Genomic DNA, 20,520 nt, shown 5'->3' on the forward strand with positions numbered 1-20,520 from the left:
TAAGTTTTATGATTGTAATAAACTAGTGTTTACAATACTATAACTAATGAAATGACTTATACAATATATATATACACATGTATATATGTCATTTTATAAATAATATGTACACTACCGTTCAAAGGTTTGGGGTCACTTAGAAATGTCTTTATTTTTCAAAGAAAAGCACTGTTTTTTTCAATAAAGATAACATGAATCAAAAATACACACTATCCATTGTTAATGTGGTAAATGACTATTCTAGGTGGAAACGTCTGGTTTCTAGTGAAATATCTCCATAGGTGTATAGAGGCCCATTTCCATCAACTATCACTCCAGTGTTCTAATGGTACATTGTGTTTGCTAATCGCCTTAGAAGACTAATATCTGATTAGAAAACCCTTGTGCAATTATGTTAGCACAGCTGAAAACAGTTATGCTTGTGATATAAGCTATACAACTGGCCTTCCTTTGAGCTTGAAGTTTGAAGAACAAAATTAATACTTCAAATATTAATCATTATTTCTAACCTTTTCAATGTCTTGACTATATTTTCTATTCAATTTTCAATTCATTTGATAAATAAAAGTGAGTTTTCATGGAAGACACGAAATTGTCTGGATGACCCCACACTTTTGAACGGTAGTGTATATATATAAATAAACACACATATATGCATTTACATATGTGCACATTTTATAATAAAGTAAGCTGTCAAAACGTTCTCCTTGCATAGAATAATGTAAATGTATTAATGTAACAACAAATCAGAGACAAATATTTCATGCAAAGACTTTTGTTTATAAATAGTCTGCAGTACTGTACAATAGCACACACGTCTCTATTTCTGATCATCGTCAGTGTATATGATCATTTCAAATACAGACAAATAGTGTGCCTTCAAAAACAGTTCCCTTTTCACAACAATCTAAAAATACCTTGTTCTGTTTTCAAATATGTAGCAGAATTTTTTTTTAAAGAAAATATACATTGTATGAAATATAAGTTATTTATTGGATATACTAAATAGTAACAAATGCAATTATATGCAAATACACCCTATCTCTGTGACTTCTTACGCATTTCATGCAAACAAAAAGAAAATGAAAAGAAAAGAAAAATGCTACGCTCATACAAAAGAAGCTGTACATACTTCTGTATGAAAATAGAAAATATCAAAGCAAGATGTGCACAATAGTCTATATCATGTTACAAAGAAGTACAAAAAGACCTACGAGAACGGTCATAATGAACACATTACCTGGAACACAGAGGTACAGCGCCCGGGTGGGCAACAGGACAAACACGAAACCTCGCTCTAAGCATCCAGTCACAGCTACTTCTATGAACGTCTACAACTAGATCCAACACGTCCAACATCAAATACTGGATCAAAGAGTGACGGGGTCAAACAAGCAGAACAAGAAGTTGCAGGATTTTCAACTTTAAATTTTGGTATTACACCCAGGAAATGTAGATGTCCAATGCATAGCATAAAGTTTGGTTTGGTTTGGTATGTTTTTTTCTATTTCTTGTATTGCTCGTGAGTGTAAACCAATTGCCAGTTATTCCCACAACACACAAAAGCACTGATATGTCAACATTAAAGTATTGAACATAAATACAGATACTGTAATTAGTATTCCAACATTAGTATTCTGTACAGCATCAATATTAAGTTTCTTCAGATGAAATACTATTATTATCATTATTATTGCCAAAACAACGCCAAACGTTTTCTTCAAAGTAAAATTAATCACTGATGTCCAGTTTAAATTAGTTTACATATTCGTAAACCGACAACATGGGATGTGACACACGAATGACACTCTCCACAGAAACAGTGTGTACAAGGCACACTACGATCAATATAGCTTCATCGATCATTTCCTGCCAAAAAAAAAAGCACTTCTGAAATCACTGAAAAAAGGAAAACTCCACAGTTAAATATAGACTTTGCTAATGCCATAAAATATAGATTTTCTTCTTCAACTGTATGAGAACTGAAATAACACTTAAAATTAGATGCACGACGTTGACTGCTGATGTGGAGACTGACAGTGCCAAAGAACAGGATAAATGTAATCTCTGAGTATTATCAGGTGCTCACTGGTAACCAAATACTGGATCAAAGAGTGACGGGGTCAAACAAGCAGAACAAGAAGTTGCAGGATTTTCAACTTTAAATTTTGGTATTACACCCAGGAAATGTAGATGTCCAATGCATAGCATAAAGTTTGGTTTGGTTTGGTATGTTTTTTTCTATTTCTTGTATTGCTCGTGAGTGTAAACCAATTGCCAGTTATTCCCACAACACACAAAAGCACTGATATGTCAACATTAAAGTATTGAACATAAATACAGATACTGTAATTAGTATTCCAACATTAGTATTCTGTACAGCATCAATATTAAGTTTCTTCAGATGAAATACTATTATTATCATTATTATTGCCAAAACAACGCCAAACGTTTTCTTCAAAGTAAAATTAATCACTGATGTCCAGTTTAAATTAGTTTACATATTCGTAAACCGACAACATGGGATGTGACACACGAATGACACTCTCCACAGAAACAGTGTGTACAAGGCACACTACGATCAATATAGCTTCATCGATCATTTCCTGCCAAAAAAAAAAGCACTTCTGAAATCACTGAAAAAAGGAAAACTCCACAGTTAAATATAGACTTCTGCTAATGCCATAAAATATAGATTTTCTTCTTCAACTGTATGAGGACGAACTGAAATAACACTTAAAATTAGATGCACGACGTTGACTGCTGATGTGGAGACTGACAGTGCCAAAGAACAGGATAAATGTAATCTCTGAGTATTATCAGGTGCTCACTGGTAACCAAAAAAAAGCTTGCTACTCAAATCATGTCATGATGATTATATTGCTCTTGAGTGAAACTATTCGAGGACCACAGTGTTTCTCATTGCAATGCTCTTTGCGTACATTCTCTATCACACAAGTATAAGAATAAAGAACAGGGGGTTTCATTGTTAGTGATACACCCAAAGACTACATTTCCAAAAAGCTAGTCTTTTCTTAACATAGATAAGAAAATATAAAATGTTTCAGTAATTAAATGACTTAAATGGATTTTTATATTCTTAATAAAATCTTTTAACTCTTTCTTATTTACATTTGGTGTAGGTTAATACTGATTGTAATGCAATGCTGTTGCCTTCTTGTTTTTTTCCTGTTACATTTCTTTTGTTTATTGAGCAGAAGCACTTTTACATTCATTTTTCAACACCCAAGCTCGAGAAGGAGCCCAAGTGCAGACAGGAATAATGACATGCATTTTTCCAGAAGCAAAATCGTGAGACAATTTCAAAAGGAGGAAGTCAACTTGCTTGAGCAAATAAACCACTGGAGAAAATGGAAGGACGAGGAAGCCGAGGTTGAAAAGGCCTGGAGAATTGGCACCGGCGGTGCCTTTATATGGCTGTAAAAATGCTCTTGCAGCACCAGGACAGTCGGTTCAGTGACAAGTAATGTGTAACAATATTGGAGAGGTCGCGGCTGACAGAACCTCAAGGTGAAATGAAAATCTTTGTTGTTGGAAAAAGCTGTTAACTTGAGCAAGACAGATTTCCACACTGGCGAAGGCAGTGCCATAGATTACACTCTCTCGACTTGACTGGGGTCGTAGGAGTCTGATTAGAAAAGAGAAGAAAGAAAAGATGAGACAACATAATCAAAACAAGGCAGAACGATATTAATGGCCCTTAAACTAGAAATTAAAGGTACACTGGGCACAAAGATTGCACTAAATTGCCCCCGCAACTCATTTATGGGACATTCCTATTGTCGCTACAGTGTAAAAAAGCGATGCCCAATCGCGAGTTCCCATACTGGCTTTATCTCCCATGGCTGTGCAGTTCAGAGAACGAGATTGAGGCATGCTGTTTCTCAACTACTTGCTGACTTCAGTCTACTTCTGTACACTTGGTTTTCACACCTGATTTGCCGTATCTGAGTACACACAAACAGTATTTTTGAGCGACTTTTTCCAAGTAGACCTTCCCCCAGTTAGTAAAGTACACACTGCTCAAACCAAATGTTGGGTCAAATGGGCTTGAAACTAGGCCCGGGTGCCTGATGTGAAAGCCTCCAAACACTGAATACAAGCTAACTTTGGGACACCTTTGGGGAATAGGCTAATTTGCTTTCTGTTTCAGAATGAGATGAAAAGATTGATATTAGTCCCACATAGTTTAACATACAAACTCAGGGAAAGAGCTGGCCTGGCCAAAGATCTCCTCGAGAACACCTCTACATTTAAATATACCAATATACTCAGACAAACCACAAACCAGGGTCAGCACTTAATGAACATAAAATGAGATTCATATCAAGATTATCAATCTAAATTCAGAAAAAAGTATTGTTAAAGGGATAGGTTTACAATTTTGGAAATTTCCAGGAATATAGAACTATCCATTTAAAATGGGGGCAACCTCAGGTCGAGCAACTGATGAGGGATCCCTCTCCAGGCATGCAATAGATGTTGCGTGTAAAGAATACTATACACTCATTTTGACATTGCTAATACCCATACATTATATCATGATTCTGTTTCACTTTGAAGACAAAATAAAAGAACAAATGGTTAATCTCTTAATTTCTCCGTACCCACCTGATGCTGAGAGCATCTCCTCATCCTCTGTATTTGAGCGGCCACAGGTCCCAGTGCTTAAGCTAAGAGGCAGCGTTATTTCTCTCTTGGGAACACTGCGAGGTTTCGGAAGAAGAGGAGGTTTCTGCAGCTTGGTGCGCTGCTTTGGTTTGGGTAACTTTAATCCCTCAATGTCTTGAGTAGCCTCATCTCTACTGACCTGTACTGTATTCTGTCCATCTCTCACTCTCTCCAAAGGTTTTTCTTTGTCATCCTCCACAATTTTAACCTTCCCTTCTCCGTTGGATTTTACTGTTTTTAATTCCACATCTACTTCTTTACTTCTTTGATTTCCAGCTTTTAGTGCAATCTCAACATTCATATCTTCCTCTTCTCCTCTTTGCTCTTCCTCATATATCGCTTCATTCGTCTCTTCTTTAGGTGTACAATCTTCTGTAGGATCTCCCAACTTGTCATGTGTTTCATGTGCAGTCTCATGCTCATATGGGTTCTCCTCCCCCTTCCCTTCTTCCTCTGTTTTTTTATATATTTTTTCTTTTTGTTGCTCCACAACTTCCTCCTTTGTGACTTCCTGAACTTCACTCTCCTTTCTGTCACAGTCTCTCTCTTCAGAATTAACTGCTCCTTCAGACTCTGAACCTTTGAGGCTGAGGCGTCTTATTCGAGACACTGAGTACAGCTCTTTCAGACGGGCCATTCTGTCTGGGGTTGACTTGCCCAGCGATGTGACAGATGCAGCAGCGAAAGATGTTAGCCGATCTTGCAAGGATTCGATTAGTTTGCATGCTCCACCTTGCCCCCTCCTCTCCACACTGCAAGTACTGAGTGAAAGCTTGTCCTCGGGGGGGACGGGAAGGGATAGGGGAAGCATTTGAGGCGGGAACTCGGGCAGGTCAAGTACTACCAGGCACGACTGAATCTCAGTGTCTTCCCCATCACTGTGGTTGCTGCTGTGCTTTTGTCTGTTTCCTTCCTTGTGGTCTCCTCCTGATTCTGTCCCCTTGACCTCCTCTGTCTCTGCTCCCTGAACATTCTGGGTCTCATAGTTGACTAGCTCACACTCTCCTATCACCTGCTGTGTTTCTTCACCCTGACTGTGTAGTTTCTCAACTACATAGGTATCAATACTGTCCTGGTTGTCAACCACACCCAAGGACTCCACTGGAACAGCTATACCCAAGATTCTGGCAGCCCTCTGCTCGATGGACTCATTTTTAGGGATACCTTTTGCGTATTTGACCTCACACAGGTTACTGAGGTCCTCTGCAGGTAAAGAATTGGCTTTCTCCCGAATTAGCAAGTTATCGAGGTGTTTATCTGCCATGGTCGAGTCATTCTTATAGGTCAAAGGCTCAGAGCTGGCATATCTCCCATTGGCATTACCATATTTTAACATAAAATAAACCTCCCTGGTCAGCCTGGTGATATGTGGTAAACTCTCTTTTTTAGGTGATCTGCTGTTTTCACTTCTTGTTCTACAGATGCTTAAATTCACCTCACCCCTGAATGGTGGAACATTGCCTGATTTAGGCTTAATCTCAGTTTCTGCCTCAGCTTGAAGCTTTTTATTTGAATTGTGCTTGGGGCTACCGCTATTTTTAACAAGTGCTGTCCTGCTCTCCCACGAGAGCTGCATTGTCTGACTAAACTCCTTGGGATCGAGTGGAGATGGGACTGAGAGTGAGCGCTGCATTGGCTCTCCAGGACCACCAGGAGTCTCTGTGTAGACTGTTAATCCCACATCTCTCAGCAAGGACTCTTGAGGGACTGGGATGTCCTGTCTATAGAGACAATTTGGGTCATTGTGTGGGGTTAGTGAAGGCAGAAGGCCACTCTTTCTGCGGCCTGGCTTGGAGAGAATGGTTAATTCATCTGTTGATGGTATGTTGTTGGCCTGTATTCTGGTCAAAGCACTCTCAATGTCCATAGAGTCTAGATCAGCGGTAGAATCTAAGGATGTAGATCTGAGTTTTAAATTTGTAGGTTTTTCTATGTACATTGATGGAAGACTGATTGCTTCCCTGTCTGGTTCTGGACCAGCAGTGAACTGTACTCTTGACTGAAACCCGTCGAATTTCTTATCTGCTCCAATTAGATCGTCAATGCACTGACCCACATTGGGTCTTTTGCTGATTGTGTCTTCCATCTCCTTATTAATGGTTTCCAGTTCACAGATAGCATCACAGGGTCGACGGTTCACTGGTTTTAACAGAAACTGACCAAAGGTCACTTGCTCTGCAGTTTCAATGGGATTGGAGTTGCTCTTCCCAGGGGCCGATGGCTGCTCTCCTTGATCCCAGGCCTTTGATGGGGAGGATGGGTCTTGTTGTGTGGGTTGGAGAGATGACGGTTGGGTTGGGCTGAGGCTGAGACGGGAAAATGCGCTGTTGCTGGAGGGATGAAGGTTTTTCTGGCCTGCCATGGGATAAGCATAAGAAGAGCTACTTTCTGGTCCCACACCACTATCTGTGGTTGTGTCTGAAACAGACTGAACTGGCTCTTGTCCCCCAGGAGGACTCTGGGGTTCTGGACTTTTCACAATTGTCAAAGGTGAGCCAGTTTGGGTTTCCTGGTTACGGTACTGGTTTCCAGGCCAGGACCCAGCACAGCACAACTCTTTGTCCTCCCTGGCTTGAAGTGCCCAGGCATCTATTATCTCCTTCCTTAGAGGAGCCCTCTTGTAGTTCCTCATTGAGGATGTGCTGCTGGTGTGAAAGTGAGAGTAATGGGGTTTGATTGGCATCTCATTCACCGACTTGCTCCGCACGTGAGGGCTTTCTTTGAGGCCTACAGCAAAAGTCTTTGTGTTGGGGACAGTGAGGCTTGGTATTGTCTCATTGTTATTCTGATCTGCCGCTAAGTCTTTGCTCATGTGTATTGGTGTGTGAACAGGGACAGACACAAGGCAGAAGATGGTCTCACTCACTCTTCTTTTAGTGTTCTCTGGCCCTGAATCTGGGACAATTTTCTTCACTTGGGTGATGGTTTCTGCAAAGACATGATCTGAGCTGGACCCCTGACGAGAACAACTTATTGTTAATGGGGCCTGGAAGGCTGAACAGGGAGATGAAGGAGGACGTTGGTTTTTGGGATATCTGTTGCAGTTTTGGTCAGTTGCTGGAAAGTTATCGACAGCCTCTTTGTGCAAATCACTATGCCACCTGTTATTGTCATTGTCGAAGCCGCTAGAAGACATCTGGTTAGCATCATCGGCCAGTTTGGCAGCTATGAAAGGCCCCAATGGTGGGGGCAAAAAGGCACTGTCACTGGATGCAGGCTCCGACACTGTGACACTAGGAAGTTCATTACGGATGTGGCGGATCTTGTTAGCGTCCGTCAGGGAGTTGCCATGCAGGGTTGAGGAAATATGGCGGATACGGGGGTCATCAAAGGAGATGTATTGGATCCCTCCACCGGGGCGCTCCTGGGTAGTGTACACAGGGTAAAGCTGCTTCATGCTCATTTCTCTCTGGGGATCAGGCCAGGAACCCGCTGGATGTCTGGTGAACCAGTGAGATGCATCTGGAGCCACTTGTATCTGCTGGTATACGTCCCCTCTGTACCTAAAAGTAAAAACACAGTTGCACTTTATCTTGGCAAACATAACTCCAACAAGACAAGAAAGGAATAAAAGATGAAAAGAGTGAATGCTTCAAAAATGATTTAAGTGGATGCTACACAAATTATACTAGTCTAATCCACCATCTGTTAGAAAGTTAAAAACTACTTAACCGAACAGACATTTCCAAATATGAATGAATATAACCAGAGAAAAAATAAGGATATTGAGAAGACCGTAGCCTCTCCATTGTTGTTACATAACATAGAACCAATTAGAAAGATCAATCACAATCTGACTTAAAAATAAAACTAATAGGGTAGGTAGTTTCTTATGCTTTGTTATTGAGTGTCATCTGAAATACAGGTGCAACACAGCATAGAGGAATAAGGGGCTCTACCATCTGTGGTCATGAACACTGAATAAATATTCCTACAAGTCAAATATTATAAATGTTCATATTCAGTTGTACTGTCCTTTTAAAGAATGTTAACACATTCTAACATTTTATAAAGAATCTTGGAATATGTGGATAATCTCTACTTTTTACCCGTCTTCGAGCTATATATATTTTTTACATGAAGCACATATTTCTTTCGGTCTCCTGTTTACACTACAGAGCATTACAGCCTCTTGAAGAAGTTCAACCATATAACCTCGGGAAAATTCATGAAGAATTAATTGCAGCCACTGATAGCACCATGAATTATGCAACATCTGCAACAGCTATCTGCCATATATGGTCCAATTCACAAAAGATATTGTGATAATGTAATTTATTGCAAACAAGTCAACAAAGTTTTGCAGATGAGTGTAATTTGCCTTTTTTTAAATCTGATTGCAATTATCCAAGTGGCAAAGTATAAATGTGCATGAGTCCAATTCGCCGGTTGTGAGCCTGAGCGATGTCTTGACAGTAGGGACTCGCCAGAGTGCCACTTAAGTCATTTATATATTTGTTTATATAACTTTAGTTTTCATTCATTATTTTCTCGTGTATTTAAAAAAATGACATGTAGGAGAGGTTTATTTATATATTTTTGATAACGCTACATGAATTGCCACTTTATCCCACAAATAAACAAGTTAATTTCTTATGACTATCAGTGCTGATCTTTGTTAACTTGACTGTTTTTACAATGAGGCTCCTTTCCACACACATGGGAACGTTTCTGCTAAATGTAAGCACATTGCATAATTTAAACGTTTGCAAAAAAGCAAAGGAGGACCCAGATTGTATGTGCTTGGCAGCTTCTAGCAGCCACAAAAGCCACGCAATTCTGTTCTGAAGTTGCCTCTCAGTTTTTAATTAAAAAGCATGGCTAATTTTTGGCAATGGAATTTTCATTCAAATGTACCTGTAGTCAACAGCAATTTCACCATATCCCCGGTTTCCACCTCCCATTATAGGAGCTCTTGTATATGATGGTGGAGGGATGTATCCTGGGGGTCCAGAGTCCTGTGCAAAATAGTCCAGTTGAGCGTCACCTGTCCTTAATATTGGAAGTGGGGTTCTGTCCCTGGCCTGGAGTATCACTGAGTCTCTACCAGACAGCATCTCACAGCTTCCCCTGATCTGCTGGTGCATCTCATAAGAGGGAGGTCTGGGGGGTCGTGTGAAGCGGGGCTTTGGTGTCATTGAGAGTTGGTTGGCGCTAGCCGGCCTCCCATTCTCCGGCCAGCGGGGTGGCCTGTAAAGGTCGTAGTGTGATAGTGGATGGCCATTGACCCGCCTGAACAGTTCCAGACCGGACGAGTCTATGTCCACATATTGCAGGCTTTCAGGCTGCAGCATCCTGGGCAGGGACTGGGATTTGGCTTTGGCCCTGGGATTGACTACCATCCCCTCTGGTGTCCTGGCATGGAGTCGCTGCTGCTCCTGTGCCCAATGCTCACCCTCACTCTGTGACAGCTGGCGGCCAAAGTTTACGGCTGGACGCCACTCATCTGTCCCCAAGCTCTGGCACTTCCTCTCATTCACCATCCTCCAATGATGGAGAGCTGCTTCCCTCTCTCTAGAGCGGGCCTGAGCCTGGACCTGGGCCTGGGCTGCCCAGCGCTGCCTCTCCTGAGCTGCTCTCTGACACTCCTCGGCAGACAACTCTTGGCCTCTTGCTTGTTGAGACCCCTCCAGTCTGCCGTAACCCCTGTGGCCTCCTCCATGGGTCTCTCTGAGGTCAGCACAGTCCAACAGCACAGTGAAGTCCTGGCCTCTCCTCCTCCAGTAGGACACATCCTTGAACTGCGACTGAGGACCTCTGGTGCCATCACAGAATCTGTGAGGAAACGCACAAATAAAGGTGTCATTATGCTTCACTCAAATGGCCTGCTGGATGGTTGAATAGTGTCTGAAGCCTGGGATACTATTAAGCCTCAACACCTTTCCAACTTCAGAGCAGGGGTGTTGTTACAATCTGACAAGCAAGCCCTAATTAAAGCTTAACTATAACCCTAACCATTTTTTAGTTCAACACTATGAATTATTTCCATGAAAGACTGAGCCAAAGTGTCTCCTTTTGTCCCCGTATTTAATTGATTATAGCAGGCTGTCCAACCAAACAAGAAACTGCTAAATCCCGCGATCTCAAAGAACAGGAAGTGGGCTGTCTTCCAAACTGTCAATCATTCAAGAACAGTGTGGGATCCTAGAGTTAAGCCAAAAGGTCTCCTAGGTGGGCATCTAAACATAAGAAGTATTCAATCTAAAAGTGATCAAGTCCATCATCTTTTGCTTGATTCCAATTTAGACTTTCTTTGTCTATCTGAGACCTGGCTCCATAAAAATGCTCCATCAGCAGCAATAACCGTGCCAGGTTACAACATTTACAGGAGAGATAGGGTTGGATCTAAGGGTGGTGGTGTCATGATCTATGTGAGAGATCATATCCAGTGTGATGAAATCCAGTGGTCTGTCTGTAAAGACTTGGAATGTATAGGTCTTCATATAATTTTATCACCACAAATGTATTTTTCGCTTATTGTAATTTATCGGCCTCCAATCTTCCAAAAACAGTTTCTATGAGGAATTTGAGAAACTTTTAAAAGAATGTAATTTCAGTAAAGAGGTCATTATTATGGGTGATTTTAACATAAACTGGGAGGAAAAATCATCTCAAAAATCATCTCAAAAATCAAACTGTTGAGACAGATGGCGCGGCAGTGTCCAGTCGTCACGTCCAAGCGCTCAGATTGTGCGATTTTTAGTTTTTTTGTTTTTTTTTTATTTTTAATTTTCAAAACACACTGGCACTAACACAATACAACGCAGCACACTTTTTGGACATAAACTTTGCACAAAAAGGGGGTTTTTTCCATTTTTTCCCACTCCATCCAGCGTGGCGGCAGAAATCGGAGAAACGACACAACAACAACAGCCACGCTACACGACGCAGCGGAGAAACATCGAGAACGAGAAACGGAGAGGAATTCGGAACGACTGAGCCAGCAAGCCCACCACTCACCCCAGCATCCCTCTTTGCCAATTCCTTCTCTCTAAAAAATAAGGATGATTTTTTTGATGGATATCAGATTTCAACGGGACATGCGATGGAAACTTGGCTGACTGTGTAACTTGGCTTGACCCATCGAAACCCGTGGAGTCACAGTCTCCAACTCCAACCCCTTCCTCCCTTTCCGAGACAGAAGAAGAAAGTCTGAGAAAGAAATCTAGGGGTGGAGGTTTAGTGGTGCAAACAAAACAATTAAAGAACAACTCCAAGAACATTCAGACTCTTTCGCTCCTGTCTGGAACCTGGAACATCTGACGATCCTCCCATTCTACCTTCCTTCTTCCCACCACAGCAGCTCGGTCATCACCACAAGCGGACAATCACACCACACCCACAAGCGGACACCACGATGACCTGCGTCCTGTAGCACTATCGACCCAGGCGATGTTGGTGGTGGCTGGGAACAAGTGGTGGCACTTCTGGGGAAAAACTCAAAAACCTAAAAAGTCAACTCATAAAAAGTCATGTCAAAAGCCACCAGCACACATGTACTACCCATTCAAGAAGAACTATGGCTGTCTCTCTCCAAGTCAAGAGGGGCAGACCATTATTTTCTCTCTAAATCAGGAAATCAGACCATGGCAGTTTCGGTTTTAGTAGACGAGGAAAGCGTATCGCTGGGAAGCTGGGGACGAGGCACGAAAGCGGACTGCTGAGCCTGGTCGAGAGGCTGAGACTCCAGACGCAGTCTGTCCAGTGACTGGATCGAGTTCCAGTCCTGCCAATGAGTTTGCATGGCAGCAACCAGAGTAAATGGGTAGCCATCAAACTTTCACGTAATTCAAATCCCTAAAGTTGAATCCCATCGGTGAAATCAGAAGCATCTGCATTGCTGCCGATATAACTCTGCTGTGTACTGCACGTTATGTGAAGCGGTCTATGGACCGTCTGAAGACGCGGGCAAGGAAGAAAAGGAGAATTACCGAGGAGGGACAGAGAGCAGAAGGACGCCATCAGAGGGAAGCGCCAGAGCAGGGCTCACGGACTAGAGCAGCAGCGCAAGAGGGCTAGCGGCTGAGGCGGACTGCAGCAAACTACCAGAGACGCCCCCCTCAGCGGACGACCTGAACTCATTTTATGCACAAGACCTGAACCGCATAACAACAACGGTTTTAAGCGCGGCGAACACAGCTAGCCGCAGGATGAACACACACTCTCTGAGACAGCAGCACAGGTGAGGCGAGGCTCTGTTGAGGCAGGCACCAGGGACACTGCTGGGCACCTGTGCGAGTGTGAGGAGGGCTGAAGCCCAGTGCTGCAGAGGCAGCTGGCTCAGTCCACTCCCACCCAGCCGTAACCATTCAGCTCAGTGTTCCCTCACCCTCAAGTGTTCACAACCCACCTTCTGAATGGAGCCCTCCACTATTGGTGCGACGCTGCCTGCTGCCCTCCCCCCCTCACCCATGAAATCTGAACATGAATGAGACATGGATCCTCCATTGACGCTGCACCTGGTCCTCCCCTCGCATGAGATGGGCTTTGAGCTGATCACATTTGCTGTTCCCTCCTTCCCCTTCCTCCCCAGGACACAATGCTCACTCTGCACTCCAGAGGGGTCAGACAGAGTGATTACACTGTCCACCCAGACATTACACCTCTCTCCTCCCACAGCCAGAGGGGGGGGGATTGTGAGATTCATTGAACACCCTTCAGACCTCCCTGAACACACCCCTCCAGACAGGCCGGGCAACAAGCTTGAGCTGGGACTACACACCACCCCCTGTGTGCTTGTGGTCAGGACCCCCCAGGCCACAGGCCTCAGGTGGTCAGGTGGCCAGACACCCCTCACACCACCCCCATCCTGTAGCTCCCCCAGCCCACCAGGCCTCAGGCCAGTGGTCAGGACAGTGGTGGATCACTGCTCAGCACCAACACTGGCTCAAGCCACCACTGCCACAACCTCGGATGGTGGTGGGAGAAGCACATCTGCCACACTGGAGGAGGGAACAGCCCACTGCGTCTCTTGCCACAGTGACACTGCCGCCAGGACAACAACAGGACAAACAGGGACACCATTACTAAACGACTACTGTGAGGAACAACAGAGGGATACCAGGGTGACAGGGATATTAAGTGGGAAACAACACATCACTACCACCTCAGGCAGCTGGAGAAACACAAACACCTGGTGGTGACTGTGGAACCAGCTGAATGGAGAAGGAAAGGCAGACATCCTTCTAGCAAGAGCAAGGCAGTCCTCTCTACCACCTCAGGCAGCTGAGGAGGCTTAAAAGAGAGTAGAGGGTTTGGAGTCGCACTATTAGAACCTGTAGCAGGAAGGACAGGACTAAACCTAGGAGGGTGCCCACAGCTGCAGGACAGGTAGGCCCAGGAGGCAGACCAGAGAAACCAGGAGGATGAAGAGGCTGCACACCACCAACAACAGACTGTTTCAGCCCACAGGAGTCAGGCAGGCGCCTCCCGTAGTCACCAACAACAGAACTCCAGGAGAGATCTCCTCAGGCAGAACCAGATCAGTTTGCCCTGCAGGGCACAGAGGGAGGCACACACACACCTCACCACACACACAGAGACACACCACACACACACACCTACACACATAGGACACACACACACACCATTTCACACCTGTACACACACACACACACATGCACATTACAGTGTAACACACACACACACACCTTGAATCTTGAATCGAAAGAATCTTAAACGGATAACTGATGACTTTGACCTTGTTCAGATGGTCAGCGGGCCCACAAGACTAACCAATTCTTCCAGGACTCAAATTGATTTAATATTTAGTAATAGGCCTGATAGAGTTCTAAAACTCTCAACATGGTAACTGGACTTTCTGACCACAATCTAACTCTGGTAGCCAGGAAACTAACCAGCAAGCGGTTTAGGCCTTTGGTCAGGGAGGATGAATCCTTTAGAATCCCAAAAAGAAATCTAGATATCTTTCATCATACTCTTCAACTTATTGATTGGGATGATCTACTGTTGGGAATAGACATCGAGGAAGACAGTAAAACATTCTCAGATAAATTAGAGAACACTATGAAGGATTTCAGTTGCAAATTTAGGCACAAACATATCAAACACTCTGTTCCTTGGATGAATGATGATATCTTAAAAATAATGAAAGAACGGGATTCTGTCTTAAAAACTGCAATTAAAAATAAATCGAGCCATGACAGACAACATTTTGCTATGCTAAGGAACAGAGTGGTAATGAAATTAAGAAAGGCTAAGGCAGATTTCTTCCTGACTGTAATAGAAAAAGCGAGAGGTAAAACTAAAATGGTCTGGGATCAGTTACACAAGCTAATGGGACATCCCAACAAAGTAAGGAAGCTGCAAGAACTTAACATTAATGGTAAACTGTCAAATAATCCAGTTGAAATAGCAAAAGCTTTCAATTACTATTTCATTGATTCTGTTGCTACCATTGCTAAATGTTTCTCCCCTGAGATTAGACCTGTCTGTACAGTAAATACATTGGAGCCAACTTTCATCATAAGAAATGTCACTCATTCAGACGTCACAAGAATAATCAGTTCTCTTAAACCATCCAAAACTAAAGATACATTTGGTATAGATGCCGTTATGCTCAAAACTCTTACCAAAACACTAATAAATCCCATCAGCAATATCATCAACCTCTCAATCTCTCAGAACATGTTTCCCAGTGTTTGGAAGTCGGCTGCTGTTATTCCAGTATTCAAAGAAGGAGATCGCCTTTCTCCCTCTAATTACAGACCAATCAGTATCCTGCCTACAATATCAAAGTTTGCAGAGAAGTTGGTAGCTGAGCAAATGATCTGCCATTTGAAAAACAGTCCCTTTGCCCTTCATCCAATGCAATTCGGCTTTAGAGCCAATTATTCCACTGAGACGGCCACCTGTTTCTTCACCGAAAAAATCAAATTTCTACTGGACAAAGAGGTTGTTGTTGGAGCTGTGTATCTTGATCTCAAGAAGGCATTTGACACTGTAAATCATAGTATTCTTTTGTCCAAATTGCACAGTTACAACTTCTCCTCAGGTACACTTAAATGGATGGAATCATATTTGCTCAATAGGTCACAGTCTGTCCAAATTCAAAAACATCAATCCGCTGCCCTCCGCTTGTCCACAGGTGTCCCACAAGGATCTGTCCTGGGCCCATTATTATTTTCCTTATATATTAATGATCTGCCATCAGTTTGTCCTCATTCCAATATTCAAATGTATGCTGATGACACTGTCATTTATCTGCATGGCAGCAATTTGGGAGATGTAGCAAAATAACTCACTACATCCATGGCTAATGTGACTACTTGGTTAACGCAATGTTGTTTACAACTCAATATATCCAAAACTGTGTGTATGTTTTTTACCAAAAGAAACTCTGATAGTGTAGAACCGAATGTTTTTGTATCTGGGGAGAGGTTAAAGGTTGTATCTGAATACAAGTACCTGGGAGTACTTTTTTATTCTAATTTGTCTTTCAAATCATAGGTGAAAAAAGTTTGTAATCGGGTAAAATTCAATCTATCCAATTTCGGATTCTCGCGCAACTACATGTCAACAGAGGCAGCTAAAACATTCATGCATTCAATGGTTATTTCCTACATCACCTACTGTTTAACAACCTGGTCACATGCTAGTGCCACTACGCTCAAACCATTACAGTCATTATACAAGCATACGCTCAAAACTCTTGATAAAAAAAAAGTCTGTCACATCACTGTCCTATACTAACAAAATACAACTTGCTTAGTTGGGATAACTTGATTAAATATGTGCACGTCTGTCTGATGTACAAAATCATACATGGATTGACCTCTCCTCCTCTCAAACAATTTGTCACCACACAAACTGGATATCGGCTCACAAGAGGTGCAGCAAGAGGGGATTGAATCATCCCTCTCAGGAAAAGTGCTTTCAGTCATGCTGCATTCTCAGTACAAGCAGCAGTTGACTGGAACTACATTCCAGTATATATCAGAGATCTACAATCATTCAACTCTTTTAAAGCAGAAACAAAGAAATGGTACATTAATTCAATTCAGTTTATTTGTATAGCCCAATTTCACAAATTACAAATTTGTCTCGGAGTGCTTTACAATCTGTACACATAGACATCCCTGCCCCAAAACCTCGCATCGGACCAGGAACAACTCCCAAATAACCCTTCAGGGGGGAAAAAAAGGGAAGAAACCTTCAGGAGAGAACAGAGGAGGATCCCTCTCCAGGATGGACAGGTGCAATTACATGTATCTAGCATTGTATTCAGATATTTCACTGCTTTTGTGAACCTATGACCTTTGGTAAACCAATTTCAAACACCAAAACAGTTCGTCCACATGAGTAAAGGTGTGTTTTCAGAAGAGATATGAATAATTAAAAAAAATCGAACTTCAATTGTCAGCTTTAGGGTCATATTTTCTCGAGTAAAGCGCTGTCAGTCTGCTTGTGACGGGTTCATACACATGCTGACCAGATGACGCCGCACATCGCCCTCAATTTAAAGACCCCTTTCTAGTTTCTGCTGCAGGCAGGATATTTAATACAGTATCTCTCGGGACAATCCGTCCATTATTTTGCGGGGTTTAAAACAATTAGAAATTATTGAGCTTGAGTATTTCGTTGGGTAATAATTTGTTTTGAATGTTGAAAGTGATTCCATTGATCTCTTTCCAGTAAATGTTGATTACTTTAACTTTGCACCTTAAATTGAAATGTATAAAAAACAGACGCAATCTCCAGGTTTAATAAATTACATTGCGTGTCCAAATGCTCCTGGCCCGGCCCCTCTGTCACATTTTAGAACCGATTGTGGCCCGCAGGTCAAAAAGTTTGCCCACCCCTGCACTAACATCTACAAGTAAACAATGAACTGATTTTGTATCTTTATAGATCGTTTCTGAGATTTACCTTAAATTATGCTAACATTAAAACATTTTTACTGTACTAAGGAAGAGTTTATAAAAAATAAGTCAGACTTTTGTATGTTAAAAAAAGTCCTGTAAATGGATTTCCCCAAGACTTCCAGGAAATGAATGATGCAGATGTGTTCCATACATATCTGAAATCCCCTACACTGGCAATCAATAAATTTGAATGTATCAATTAGGACATTTTTCAAAGTAAAAGTCCTAAATGTTTAAAGAAATCGGTAATTTCTTTAATGTGAGGTGCTTTATATATGTATTTCCTCATAGTCCTCGGCAATAATGCTACACAATAAATAGAATGCTTCAATCGACACCGTGATCGGTGATCGGTATTATCGGATCGGCAGGTCCTGATTTCAGTGATCGGTGATCGGTGATCGGTATTATCGGATCGGCAGATACTGATTTCAGTGATCAGTGATCGGCACCAAAAAACCTGAACGGTGCATCTCTATTAATATCTAATTCAGAGATGTGGTAAGATAATCACAGCAAAGTTATGAGCACTTTAAAACATTAAAGCAATCCAATAATCAAAACACTAAGATACGATATTAGAGGGACATTAAATGCCAACAAATAATGTCCCAATAGTAATATGCAAATAGCGATTAACATTGACAACCAAAAACAAAAATTATTTAAAAAGAAAGCGTTTCCCACTAGATGGAGACAGATGCCCATGAATATGCAGTACAGCATCTGGTAATTGTGATTTGCCATGGAGCATAATGAACACATTACACAATGATACACTGTGGCTGTTAGTCCTGGATGTTCTCCAAGACAGAACAATTTTGAGGACGTTTCATTGACAGTCCTTGTATTACACTTTTCTTTAGCTATTAATCTGAGAAAATGAGCAGCATTTCTCTCAAGCAGTGCAAGGAAAGCTCCTGCTACGTCTCTATGAGGATGTTTGATGGCAGACCTGATGAGCTACAACAAGATGCGATGGTGTCTGCATACAGTCTGATCATTTCAGGCTATTTGTGGAGTGACTGACTGGCTGACAACGAAAACAAGAAGCAAGCACATGTGTACACCCCCTCAAGGCTGAGGCCACTGAGCGTCATTGACATTTCCATCCATGATATTCACTGGCCAGAGATGTTTGCTGGGGGAAGGGGGGCCAGCCCTGCCAATCTGCTGAATTTGAGGGCATCGTATGTAAGATGAGTTACCATCATTAGCCTAATTGGATCTAAGTAGCACTGCCTAATGGGAGTGCCAAGATAGGTCTGTTTCTTATCTAAACTAAAGCTGCTATGCAAAACAGATTTGGATGAGTGGAAAAAAAGAAGGATGAAAAATAACAGGCTGAAATCGCACAACATATGTCTTAGCAATTCCCACATTCCCAACAGAATGCTCCAATAGCAGTGGCAGAGCAGCGGCATAATGCGGATTACTCGTCTCAGAGAATAAAAGCGAAAAGTGAAAAATTAAGAAAAGACACACAAACACCAACCTCAGACATTATTCAAGGTCATTTGACTATTTTCAGATGATCTGTCAGCCAAACAAAATGTAAGGAAAAAACCTGCCTAATTTGTGTTAAACATTGGAACATCTGTATTGACTTTGTCTCAGTTACCCCCAGAACTGGTACAAATAGACAAACAATCCTGTTTTGAGGAAAAAACAGTTTGGCTGCAGCCGGGAAATATCTCTGAAAATATTATACAATCCCTACCCAAGAGGGTTTCAATTGCATAACGCCAGACTAGGCTAAATATAGCCTATCCTCCATATACATATTTAAATACACCCTATGTGAATCCTGTATTATTGATGGGGTATGCATAATGTAAATATGTATAATACGGGAGTGTTACAGTGTAAATTGGGATGGCAGATTATGTTTGAGGGTAGAATGGGGAACGGGGTATACGACGTGTTCAAACGGGGCATACAGGTTTACCCAAAAGCTGCTTTAATTACAACTCTGAGGTTCCATGTGACAGATTAAAACTCCAGCACACAGTTCCATCCTCCCCTGCCCAAGACTTGATTGGGAAGTGGAGGAGAGAAGGGAATAGAGCTGAACTGAAAGCTCAGGCAAAGACAGAAGCGAGACTGACATGGCAGAAGGGACTGAGCAGCAGTGTCATGCAGCTCTATTTAGGATGCCATGCAAATTCCCCATGCAAAACTCTGTTGAGGTGTACATTTTGTATTAATCCGCTCCATTAAAGCATCGTAACAATGAATAATTCTGTCATTTATCAATAAAAATCGACGACAATCCAATCGGGATAGGACATGCAAAAGGTCAGACAGGAACCCACCACGGGTCTCAAGGTACAGCACAGACTTTGTCTTACCCGCTGTCCGAGGTCAGTGACTCTCCCAAGGAGTGGGTATCAATTTGGCACCGGATCTCGCCCTCGCGTCTGGAAAGGCCCCTGTCCCTGGGTTCGTTGTTGTTGTTGTTGGGACAGCCACTTCCGAACGCTTGGGGCTGCCTGGATCCGCCACCGTTCCCATAAGGCATCCCGGGCCCCCTGTCGTAGCCGTTCACCGCCCTGGGGCCAGGCCTGTTCTCCAGGACTTCATGGTGCTTGTTGTAAGACGGCGGGGAGGACGAGGGACCCTGGCAGGACGAGGACACAGGGTCTGGGGTGGGGGTGGAGGAGGAGGATGTGGTATGCTTGGGCAGCTTGTATCCATGAGAGATGAGGAGGTCCTCCACGCTGTACATGGTCGCATTTGTTTATGCTGGTGTGTTTTCTTTTTTTCCTCTCTCTGCCTTTTATTTTTTGAGAGCGAGAGAGCGAGAGAGCGAGTGAGCGAGAAAGAAAGGTAGGTTGGTTGTCAAGGCGTCTCTGCTTCTTCCCTCCGTGCAGCGGCAGGATCACCGGCACAGCTGCGCAGCTGAGGCCATCACTGGGAGAGAAAAACAGAGAGAGGGGGACGA

At 42.7% G+C, this 20,520-nt stretch overlaps 1 protein-coding gene across 4 annotated transcripts in view; it reads right to left on the reverse strand.

Moving 5' to 3' along the window:
* The window catches only part of jcada (junctional cadherin 5 associated a), a 36,597-nt gene that overhangs the window by 8,100 nt on the left and 7,977 nt on the right, over positions 1-20,520 (reverse strand). For 2 of the 4 annotated variants that reach the window (XM_056433867.1, XM_056433868.1), the window contains exons 2-5: positions 19,928-20,489; positions 9,550-10,467; positions 4,633-8,195; positions 760-3,649 (exon numbers count right to left, since the gene is read on the reverse strand). In XM_056433867.1, the coding sequence (XP_056289842.1) occupies positions 3,615-3,649; positions 4,633-8,195; positions 9,550-10,467; positions 19,928-20,304 (4,893 nt within the window). In that variant the 5' untranslated portion in view covers positions 20,305-20,489 and the 3' untranslated portion in view covers positions 760-3,614. Of the gene's footprint in view, positions 1-759; positions 3,650-4,632; positions 8,196-9,453; positions 10,468-19,927; positions 20,490-20,520 lie in introns of those variants that run through there. The other 2 variants (XM_056433869.1, XM_056433870.1) reach the window with 2 other exon arrangements.

This window comes from Pseudoliparis swirei, chromosome 16 (genome assembly GCF_029220125.1).
Source record: "Pseudoliparis swirei isolate HS2019 ecotype Mariana Trench chromosome 16, NWPU_hadal_v1, whole genome shotgun sequence".
Classification (NCBI taxonomy): Eukaryota; Metazoa; Chordata; class Actinopteri; order Perciformes; family Liparidae; genus Pseudoliparis; species Pseudoliparis swirei.